Source organism: Elgaria multicarinata, chromosome 1 (genome assembly GCF_023053635.1).
Source record: "Elgaria multicarinata webbii isolate HBS135686 ecotype San Diego chromosome 1, rElgMul1.1.pri, whole genome shotgun sequence".
NCBI classification, from domain to species: domain Eukaryota; kingdom Metazoa; phylum Chordata; class Lepidosauria; order Squamata; family Anguidae; genus Elgaria; species Elgaria multicarinata.
In genome coordinates, this window is record NC_086171.1 from 163,140,638 (window position 1) to 163,152,726 (window position 12,089).

The 12,089-nt window shown below is 41.9% G+C and overlaps 1 protein-coding gene across 12 annotated transcripts in view; it reads left to right on the forward strand.

The window, feature by feature from the left end:
• The window catches only part of PPARD (peroxisome proliferator activated receptor delta), a 60,669-nt gene that overhangs the window by 21,916 nt on the left and 26,664 nt on the right, over positions 1-12,089 (forward strand). For 2 of the 12 annotated variants that reach the window (XM_063141552.1, XM_063141551.1), the window contains one exon: positions 1,944-5,498. The exons of 9 other annotated variants lie outside the window; for them this stretch is intronic. In XM_063141552.1, the coding sequence (XP_062997622.1) occupies positions 1,944-4,313 (2,370 nt within the window). In that variant the 3' untranslated portion in view covers positions 4,314-5,498. Of the gene's footprint in view, positions 1-1,943; positions 5,499-12,089 lie in introns of those variants that run through there. One more of the 12 variants, XM_063141559.1, reaches the window with a different exon arrangement.

Here is a 12,089-nt window from a genome sequence, read left to right on the forward strand (position 1 = left end):
TATGGATGCCAAACATCTTTTAAACTTGGGGCACAAGAAATAATTGACTTCTGGGTGTCTAATTCTGGAGGAGAGCTAATGCAATAAGCTACTAGTTTCTTTGCCCTGTTAGTTCTTTTTTATACTTTGCTCATTTATAGCAATGTATGTAACCTTCTCATGGCACATCCCCAAGGGACTTGTTAAGAGATCAGTTGCTGTACTTCAATAAATCCAATTCCCCAAAACATGGACTTCATAAGATGGTAGCTAGCATTGGTGTTTTACTTCTTTGTGTAGAGCATATCTTCTTAAGGGCAGTTTTTATACAGCTTTCCAACACAGAGATGAAACATCACCTGTTCACTACAGATTTCTTACCTACAAAACTCCCCATACAAACCCTAATACAGGCTATCTAACATTTTTAAGATGCCCAAGTTTTTGAACAAATTATTTATTAAAAAATGGTATTAAAACTGTTTCAAATAAGTAATTCAGGCAGCTTTTGTGAAGGCCTAAGTGTTGAAGAAGCTATCAGGGCCAAGCAGAGTCAGGTACCCAAGTGGTCAAGGTCCAGGGTCTGCTGAAGAGATGGTTGAAGGGGTCTGTTGCAAATGGTGAGGTCCAAAGCAGGCATGGTTCAGATTTCAGAAGTGTTGGGCAAAGGAACTAGAGGATGTTGATAATGGGAAACATGCAAGAAGTCAAGTATCAGATGCAGGAATCAAAGTTTTAATGGGCCAGAGGCAGGTGACATAGTCCAGTACTGGCAGGCAGCGAGGGATCAGGAGCAGGGCTTCGGGAGCCTGTAGAACAACTATGGTAGTGAATGAATTGTTCAGAATGGGGAACCAAGCCAGAGGTAGCAGATGTATAAGGGAAACAGGATCCCCATAATGCCTTTATTATCTCTCCTGATATGGCTGGGTTGACAAGCTCCAGTATACTTCATATCTATTCTTAAGCTGGCACTGTAGAGCAAGAAGGATCAGGCCAAGAGTTCTCTCCACCTGTAACACACCTGGAACCTGCTTCAAGATTTTCTTGTTCCTTTCATTATTTTTAACATTCCTTTATGAAAACTGTCTTTGTTAAAAATGCAACAGGATGAAATATTCCCTGTTAACAAAACTCGATGCCCTCTTTTTAGGGGGAGCAATATTTTGTATTTCCTGTAACTGCACAAGGATCGCTTGTTGATAGAACTCTGTTTTCCAACATTGCATCAGTCTCTTCTTGGTGCAAGGTTGACTGATAGCCTGACTTTTAGGATGTGTTGGTCTAAGGTAGCCTTTCCCAGCCTGGTGCCCTTAAGATGTGTTGGATTACAGTTCCCAGCATGCCTAGGCAGGTTAAGGTCTTCCAATAGCGATGAGTGGTGTTGTATCTGAATGGGAAAAAGCTTGATGTTATTCCTTTTCATTTAGCATCTTACCTGACGTAATGGCCTGTAGGATTTTAAAGCAAACTTTATAGAAGGTAGATCTGCTAGTCATTTTCCTTTTGTCCCCACACTTTTATTTGTGTCTCTGATTTAATCTTGTCTGTCTATAATTGCTAAGCTGGTAAGGTCTAGTAACCAAGGACAAGGATGCTTGGCTGCTAGGATAAGCTGCTACCTTTATTAACACGGAAAAGGGAGTATCCGAGTTCAAAGTGCCCTGGGCTATGGAATTCATGGACACACATCAGTGTAGTCAGGGCAATACTCTTGATTCCATTGGAGTGGTTGGAGGCTGAGTTCTGGGCTGGTGTTGTGGATCTGTGAATAGTCTCAGGTCACAATGATCCTATAGTTGTCAAATTCCCATATTCTCCAGTAAGGTGGAAGTGATGATGGGAAATTGATCCTTTGGTATAGAGGCTGGTAGGAGCAAACCAGAAGCACTTTCTCATGTAAGCACTAAACACCTGAGCAGTGGGGTTTTTTGGAGACCCTTTTTCTGTTTTCTTTCTCTCAGATGCTTTCCAAGATGTTGTCTTTGCTGTTGTTCCTGTGGAATGGATGGATGCTTGTTTCTGCCACCCAGAATGAATCAGCCATCCCTGTAAAGCTGTGGGCCTGTTCACCAAAAGGAGGAGCAGCTGAATCAAAGTTGCTATGTCGCATGCATGGATTGTATGCCAACAGATCCAACCCTGGAGTGTTCCAGAACCTGTACATGTTCCATGCTGCCTCGGACTCAGTCAGCTGCCACTGGAGAGATTTAGCCAATTGCACTCTTAAGGCCAGCGGAGAAGTTGGACAGTTTTGTTATGACATGCAAAAGGATAGTTTGAGTTTTCGCATACCTGTTTCTTGCCGACCTTTGCCTACACACTTAGACTCTCGGTCAGTCGGAAGCAGCATCACCCAGGATGGTTTGTGTGATGTTGTCCTAATTTCAGCTGCTCTATGGAAACCCGGTGCACCACTGCACCTGAGAGCTATTGTTGGGACTCAGAACATTAGATTTCCTGGAGATCAGTTGCAGCTGTCCTTGATTTCACCCTCCGGAAATAACATCACCCGCCTGATTGTTAATTGGGAATCTCAGGAGTGGGAATTAAAGGAAACTGATTTATTTAGACAGGGTCCACCAGATTGGGTGGTGCCAATCAGGGGAACCCACTGTGAGCAGCGAACATCCTCTATTAGGTTTAAAACCTATGGATATATTTCTATTACAGAAGAAATAAGTGAACAAGGTTTGTATCGAGTGGAATTGGGTTCTCAAAACAAAACAGTTTTTAATTTTAACCCACTGATCATGGACCTTCTCCCCCTCCGCCATATGATGAACCCCATTGTTGGGTCTCATGTTTTGAAACTGGATCAACCTGAGCAAATTGTCATGCACCCCCAGACCTCTCTGAAGGAGGTGCAGATTCATTTTGAGGGCTTGAATGTATCGCAGAGAGTGCCTCAATGTGCTCCCTTTCTTGAGGTCAGCCAAAGAGGTTGGGTAGAATGGGTTAAAATGTGGGAAGGAGTACATCATGGGGAAAGGGCTAAAAGGGAATTGAAAGATTGGCTTGGGCCCTTGGGGGCAGGAATTTCCTTCATAGATGCAGCCAACATAGAAGTGTTAGCTAATAAACTTTCATATTCCACAAAACAGATAGGGAAACTGACTGCCCCATTAACTAAATCTCTCTTTCAACTCACAGACCAACCACGTGCTATCAGTAAAGTGCTTCCAGTCTGGGAAGCAATTTTAGAAAATGACAGCATTATGATAGTCTCTGGAATCCAGTCCCTCCAAAACAACGTTTCATTGGCTCTAGCATGTGAACAGGCACAAGCAATCACACAGAATGTAGTCATGGGAATTATTCGAGAGGCTAAGGCAGGAAAAATTCCCATGGAGGTAAACAGTTTAATTCGCCCAGAGCTCACCACAGGTGAAATAGCTTTAGAGGCTTGGTGGAGATTGTTAAATGCATCATATGATTCCACCCAGAACATGCTGCGGCTATTCTTAATAACAGTAGAAGCTACCCAAATTATTCCAATCTATCCAGTAGTCCCCTTGGGATTTCAGCTTGACAAGGATTTGGTAATGTATTCCAGAGACTTGAATAGGTGGGCACACATGAGGGATGGTGATTGGCAAACAGTTAATGTGCAGGGTTGTGTAAAAAGGGAAAACTTGGGTTTTGTGTGCGACGATAACAGTTTAGAAGAACACCATGAATGCTTCTCTCCTCAGCTTGTAAATAGTTCCCTTTGCTCTTTTGATGTAATTCAAGAAGAAATGTCTACTGTTGTATATACTGGGAAGGGATGTATTTGTGTAAGAACTCCATGTGAGTTTGTAATCATTAATGGTCTAGTAATTCAACCAATGCTTCCTTATATTAATCGTTGTTTTTGCAATATTAGTGTGATTGTAGGATGTGATTTCCAATTTCGGGTACCTGTTTGGACTGTGAAACATATGAAGGCTTACCCCTCTTTGTATAGAGAAATCTCTCCTATTTCTCTTGGCCTTGGCCTCTCTACTCTGAAAAATCTGCTTTCTCATCCCTCCCTCAAGCAGGAATTGTTGAAACTGAGAGACATGGGTGAAAATGCTGCTCTGGAGATTCAGCACAGCAATCAGGAGATTGCTCAGATTGTAGCCACTGTTAAGTCAGCTGGAGAGCACGCCTGGTGGGAGGTGCTTCTTGGATGGTCACCAAGTTCAAATGGTGTACTCAATATTGCCCTCCACCCCATTGTGGTGATTTTAATCTTTCAACTGGGTCTTGTGATTGTTTTGTTGGTATTGGTTGGGTGGATGAAGCGGCAAGCACACAGACTCCATGATCTAGAGCACCAGATACATGCTGCCAGAGCACGATTGTGAAGAGGACACTTTCCAGAGCAAGCACCCCATCAACAGGGGGACTTCTTGCCATATCACCTTCTTCCCCCTCCCCAATTGTTGCATTTTGTGTGTCAGTTTCCATCTTGTCTGTTTATAGTTGCTAAGCTGGCAATGTCTAATAGCTAAGGAAAAGGATGCTTGACTGTCAGGACTGACTGTCACCCTCTTTTGACATGGTAATGTGAATATCCTAGCCCTAAGTGTTCTGACATATTGGACTCTTAGATGCACAAAAGCCTAAAACCTCTGCAATCTAGTGCAGTCAGGACTACACACTGCCACTTATTGCTAATAAGATCTTTGCATTCTTTTGTGACCTTCCACCCAGTACCAAAGGCATCTCTTCCTTTTCCCTCTCTCTCCCCCCCTTTCCCTGCTCTCTGACCTCTACTTTCAGAAAACACACTGGTTATGGTTTTCCAAGACTATGATCTAGTTCATATGTAACAGCAGCAAACCATGGGTTTATTAATTTACAATTTGCCTTGATGCATGCTCAGAGTGTTCTGTGGCCATTTTGAATATTAACCCCCTGATCAGGCTACTTGCAAGTTGCTGCATGATTCTGAACCTGGGCTAACAACCCACAGTTAACCTACAGCTAGTAGGAACATGCCTGACATGCTGTGGCAAATTGTGGGTTAATTAACCCATGATTTGCCACTGATATATGTGAATAGCCCCTATAACTGCCTTGGACCCCTAAACTACTAAGTGTTCTTATCTTTGCTGCCATCTGAACTGACCACATCTCTCTTTCTCAGTTCCTGCCTGTGTTTTTCCCCAGTGGAACCCCAGCTGTAGCCTGGGAACATCTACCGTCCTGGAATCCTTTTGCTCCTGCCATAGTGTGTATCTTAACCGTAGCCTGAAAGCCTGACCTCTACAATTGAATCTAACCCTGCCACCAAGGATCCTTCTCTTCTTCCCTTATTCTGTGCACCACAGCAAACTTAAGGAGATGCAACATCTCTTGCTCTCTGTCCCCTGCTCCCTCCCATTCTCATCCTTGCACTCTCACTCTCTCTGCCTGGACACTGCCACACAGTCTTTGGCTTGCTGTAGCTTCCCCACTTTTGCTGTCTGTTCTCTGGAATAGCCTTCTGTAACTTGGCTGTGATTTTGTCTATTGTTGCCTTTTAATAAAAATACCTTTGTTATTTATTTTGTTAGATGCCTTTCTCAAAAAGAAAAAGGGAAAAAAGGACCCAAGGCATCTTAACAGGGATTAAAACACATAAAAAAAATTCAAAGCAGTTTAAAACTGCCCAAATCAATTAACATAGAATACCAGTACCCAATAAAACAACTAAATTAAGAAGGCCCATCATATGCTGTCAAATGCCTGGGAGTAATTTCAATTTGCTGCCAAAAAGATGACAAGGTTGGTGCCAGGTAGCCCTCACTAGGGGAAAAGCATTCCACAATCAGAGGATGCCACTGAAAAAGCCCTTTCCGATCCTGCCATCCTCCAGTCCTCAGATGCTGATTGATGTTTATGAGTAGGAAAAGTGGTCCATACTAGGAAGAGTATTCCATCAGGAATTATGATCCTTAGGCATGTAAAGCTTTATAGGTCCAAACCAACAAGTTTAACTGGGTGTGGAAACATACACATAGCCAGTGCAAGCAAGTCAGAATCAGTGTTATATGCTCAACTCTAGTCCCTGTTATCAATCTGGCTGCTACATTTTGCAGCTCCACTAGCCAAAACTGATAGAAGGCACTCCGTACCACCGAGGCTACCTGAGCCTCAAGTGGCAGTGATGACTCCAGGAGAAACCCCAAGCCGAGAACTTGCTCCTTCAGGGAGAATGTAGCCCCATCCAAAACAGGCTGAACATGCTCCAGCTGGTCAGAAGAACTACCCATTAACAGCATTTGGGGCTTGTTTGAATTGAGTTTCAGGTTATTATCTCTCACCATTCAATTGTTGCAGCAATGCACCAATTTTCAGGGTAAAGTCCCAAGGTCTCAGTTCTCTGTTTTACCCACTGAGATCATTACAGGAACACTCCATTATCCAGACTAAATACCTCCAAATTACCCAAATTTCACTCCTCTTCATTCAAAATGAGCTAGTTTCTGGGCATTATTATTAGCATTATCATCATTATTTAGATTAATGACAGCTTGTCCCCTGGCAGTAATAGTTCCACATGTGCAGAGCAAAAAGATTCCTCTAGGACCCAACTAAATTCAACCAGTCACCTATGGTTCCAAAGAGCTTACCCCTCGGACACAGAAAAAGGTCTCAGACAGGTGTATTGTAAGCAAGCATAGTTACAGGAATGATCAAACTGTCATGTTTTCATCTTCCTTTTGCTGTTTGAATCCTCCACAATCCACTATGTTGATGTGTTTGAGGATCGTTCAGCAAGGTTAAGGGAGATTTACTGTAGTACTGATACTAGCATTATTGCCTTTTAGATACCTGGTCAGGGCAGCTCTCTTCCAGAGGGCTTTTGGGTTGCTCTGGTTAACTGTCTCTTCTTTCCGTTGATCTGATTAATATTGCAGTTAGTTTTTATAAGTTTTTTTAGAAATTTGTTGTGTTTACATGATTTTAATTTTGTTTAAAATATATTAGTTGCCTTAAGAGGTTTTATTTAAAAACAGGTTACAGATACCTGAATGAAATAAAATAGTCTGGAGGTGGATGTCTAAATCCATTAAGCAGAAACTAGTAGGCATTACCTCCCAGGCTCCCATGTGAGTTGTTCAATTTTTCAGAATTGTTATGCAGACAAAATGTTTGGCCAGTTGTATAGAGCAGGAAGACGGGATCCCTACACTTGCATTTTAATATTTCAATTTGTGAAATTGTAGTCTCGATGTAGATACCCTGTGTGTCCTCTCTGAAGAGAATACACACCACAGGGAGTGGTTCTTGACTATCTAAGCTGCATGGTACCATAAGAAGAAGACCTAGTTCTCCTGAAAGACCTAGTTCTTCCTGTTAAACATTAGATATACCACATTTGGGCCACATACCCTTTTTTCAACTGGTTGTGTATGCATGCATACCTCATCCTGCCAGCAATTGCAACTTAACCAAGAAATAAAAGTCACTTGTTTTATTCCAAGGGCCTTGTACTTTAAAATGAATTAATATTGGAAACTAATTAATTCCTCCTTATTGCTGCACAGAATTACATGTGGTTGAGAGGCGTTATTCATAGGGCATATGTTGAGATTCCATAACATGGTCCCACTGGTCTATGGATTTAATTGATTTCATTGGTTGGTAATTTGCCTGATCCTTTGAGATGTTGTTTTATGGTCTAATGTCCTTGGGAGGCTTTCCAAACATTCTGGCTATCTCTAGCAGTAGTATGCACTTAGCAGTGCCTCCTATTTTACAGCTTGTTCAGCCAATATGATGCCTTGTCTGCCGATGAGATATGCCTTGTCACCTGAGAAGGTCTGGGACAGTACCTAAAGAGTATAGCGGCAGCTGCTGTCATACATTAACCTGAAAATAATATACTTGGAAACGCAAAAATAAGAGTTCTAATTCCTAAATAAATAAATAGACATAAGGCAGTGTATATATTCATTATCTGTTGATACTTCCTTGTAAACTCAGTTCTGGGAAGAGACTACTGATATGTTTGTGTACACAGTGTAGATACAATATACTAGACTGCTAATGTGTGTCCTTGCTTTTAACATCAGAGAGTAAGAATAGAAATATATGTCCTCCCGTAAGGGTGCTTGCTCCTCTGGAGTCTGTGAAAATCTAAACTCATTTTCTAGACTCTTACTGCATGCACAAAAGTAGTACTTTCAAGTTCGTCATCCAACTCCACTTACCGTATGGGGTCTTCTCTCTCTTCCTTTGCGGCTGTACTGGGCAATCTGAGAATGATGGGAGTTGCAGTTCAATATAACTGAAGAGTGCCAGGTTAGGGAAGGCTACTGTAATGTAGTGGCCAAGAGTGTAAATTGTGAGCCACTAAGTCCCTGGTTGAACTCTCACCTGAAGTGTAGAGAACTCTCTCTTCTCTCCAGTCTCTGTCCTTTCATCTGCAATATGAGTGGGGGTGTATGACATGGTGATGAGAAGCTGACATGTGAGACAGAGAAATCATGAAATGCATGCTAAGCATTTCATATGAGAGATGAATCCCTGGAGAAATGGGTACCACACCTTGAAACTGTGAAACAGGACAGACTCTAAAATATTCCCGTGTGAATGAGGATTAAAAACTGCACACTTAAAGAAACACCTTATGTTGGAGTTTAGATGCCTAACTACAGCACAATTTTCTATATGCTACATCTGCCTAGGAGCATGTAGTGAATAAATTATGTGGCTTAGCACAAAAACCACAAATAGGAAATTACAAGGAGGATCTGCAACAAAATGTTGCAATGCATCCTCACCTCCTAACAGGAGTTTTCCTGTCCAGGGTTCCGGCCAGCCATGCCCTCCTCCAGGATGCTGCATTCCTCTCCCCCACCCCTTTCCTTTTTCTTTCCCCAACTGAAAGCCTACATTTATTGTGTGGCTATTGAGCATTCTCAGGGGCTGTCCATACGCGGGGAAAGCCCCATTGTGGATGTGGATATGCACTGTGTCATTTAGACAACACAAGTGTAGCTTCACAGCCATTGCAGGGCTTCCCTACAATGCTGGGATTTGAAAAAGTCAGGGATTTTCCCTGACTGTTTCAAATGGAGAGATGTCAATACAGCACTCCTGCTGTCTGACATTGCTCCAAGGACAATCCTGGGTCAAACCAGGGGCCGTGCCTTTTGGAAGCTGACCAGTGATTGGTCGCCTTCCACTAGGAAGAGGATGGTGGAGGCTCTGATACCTGCATAGCCGCCCAGAAACTCTTCACTCCCTCCTCAGCATTGGGATTACTCGCCACTGCCCCAGGAGAGGGAAAGTGCGGGTTTGAGAGGTGACGCCAACCCAGCACCAGACAGCCCATCAGTCTTAATTGAGCTGTTTAGGGGGCTGGGGTTATCCCTTAGATCAAAACCTTAAGATTTCAAACCTCAGGGTTCTTTCAAGCATTCAGATACAGTCCTCTTGTTTCATTTTGGCTCCAGTCCTCTTGGCACTTAATACATGAGTTTATTATTGGAGGGATTGAATAAATTGCTGACCAGAAAACCCATTGTGAGCATTTGCTTTCTAAACATCATCAGCCCCATTGGGTCATCAGTCTCTCACCATTTTTCTGCACCTGAACATATTGTAGAGATTCCTGGCCTCTTTTACCTTTTCTTCCCTTGTTATATTTTCTCCCTGCAAGGTTTATTCTCAGAGGCAGAAAAAGTACACATTTATTTATTTATTTATTTATTTATTACATTTCTATACCGCCCAATAGCCGGAGCTATTCATGACTTAATTCATGACATATTCATGACATATCATTCATGACTTAAGCTGTGCAAATACTGCGAACTTAGCAAAATAAGACTTCGTAGACAGGTCATATTCAAACTCTCTAGCTGAGATATGCATCTAATTGTCAAGTCTACAAGCAGTTTTTTCCAACGATGTGAAAAAGCTCCACTTGGAGGAAGGAACAGTTGGTTGACTACAGGACGACAAATGGAAGGGACCCAGTAAGGGCTAGGATTCAGGGTGGCCAAACTCTTTACTGGCCCTGCTCCAATTGTGCAACAACTAAGGAAGTGTAACTTTCCTGGCATTTAGGTATATGATAAGAAAAGCATAGTTACCTGTTTAAATTTATGTGACTGCACCTGTTAAAGGTATAGGAGCAAGGTTAAAAGAAGACGGCAACACTTTTGAGAATCCTACTTTCAGCATTTAGCAAACATAGAGCAGTGTTAATGCAAAGAAATAGATCAGGTTTTCTCCTAAGTAGTAGTTCTGGACCAGAAATTGCACATATTTTCATTATCATTTCTGTATCACTTTTATATCTAAAAATTGGGTGAATGACGGCACAATCACAGGAAGAAGGCAGGTCAGGTTTCATCTATGGGTTTTCTATTAGAGGTAATACAGGCTTGAAATCCAAGGTGGACCAAATATCAAACGCTCAGGGTACAAGGAAGTGGAACAATGGAAATTAGTAAGGAGAAGAGCCTGAAGCAAATAAGATTCAAAGAGGAAGAGAACAAGAAGATTCAAGTGCACTGTAATCTGATGACTGGGAAGTACTTATAGGCAGTCCACGATTAGCAATAATAAGTAGTGTGGAGGCCCATAGCTCTATACAACAAGGGTGGGCAACTTGTGGCTCTCCAGATGTTGTTGAATTCAGCAACAGTGCTTTCAGACTAAGGATGCAATGTAATGACAAGAAAGATGGCTGCTATCCTCCAGGGATGGTTGGCTACATCAACAAAATGTAGCATTTGTTGTGCATGCTCAGCTGTCTTATATAATGCACTTAATGTATTCTTTTTAATAACTAGAGTCTAGTTACTAGCTAAAGAGACCTAGGAAGTGACAGTGGACAAATGCCACAGATACCTATACTTTCTACTCTCTCTTGATGTCAATGATCACCGAAGAAAGAGAGAGTAAAGTGGAGGCATTTGTGGCACATGCTTGTTGTCACTTCCTAAGTCATTGTGTAGTTATTAAAGAGAATTCTCTGTGTACATTAAATAAGACAGCTGAGCCTGTACAACAAATTCTAGACTTCGTTCATGTAGCCAGGAAATAATAACTCAAAATGCAGCATTTGAGCATGTGCAAAAGTTGCTTAGCTTGGCTGCTACAGCTGTTGAAGTTAGACCAAACATGCCAGGGGATCAATCATTTATCATGAGTGCACCTGCAGTTTATTTTTGTTTTACTTTTCACTATTGGCACATGCAGATGAGCCTCTCCTGTTCTTTTTACATTCTAGATTGGCTGGGTTTCTTTTTGCTTAAGTTCCCTATCTGCCAAAGATATGGGGTGTGGGAGAGGCAGGCAGGCAGGGAGCTAAGATCTCAGAAAAAAAGGAAGGAAGAGAATGTTCTCAACACTAATGTTCTTAAATTAGATCTTGTTCTTTAATCACAATGTTGGTGTGGGCACAGTCTGATGGGAACTTGAATGAGCTTCCCTGGAGCATTTTAGCTATTGTCATCTCAATGCTGCTAGCTGACAGTAGCAGAAAGCTTTCTTTCCCCACTCATTTTATAGTCAATTAAAAAACTTCTTTCATGTTGTGTCCTTGGAGTCAGCCACCAAAGCGCCTTACCGCACAATGTTTCTTTGTGTTTGTGCTGCTCTCTGCTTCCTTCACTCTATTTTGATTACTTACTACTGTTAACAGCTGCTTTCCTACTTGCTGTGTTAGTTCTCTTTAGGCTGATGGCTGGTCTCACTTTCATCTGCTGAAATGAGTGAGGCTTTTAAGTTAGTACTAATTCCACAGGAAACAAATCCCCCTGCCATCTTTGGAATGCAGAGGTGTTGCAAGAAAAACAGAATTTTGAATATGGAATTTTCAGTAATCTGGATAAAGTTTGTTTTGTTGGGATGTAGTGATAGCTATGTGGAGCACTTGCAGCCCAATCTGAACGGAGCACTTGTATCTTGATTTGAAACTTTTTACTTAAGAGATACTTACTTTCTTACTTCTTACTTACTTATCGCTAGATCTAGATATAACTTTCACTAACTTCAGTGAGACATCAAATGGACATTGCTGTATGTGGTTCTGCTAATCGCAATAGGATATTCTGCTAAGTGTATACTGCTAATTCTAAGGCTGGTATATTCTACAGCTGTGTCATTATAAGGGTGGTGGTGGTGTCAAGATA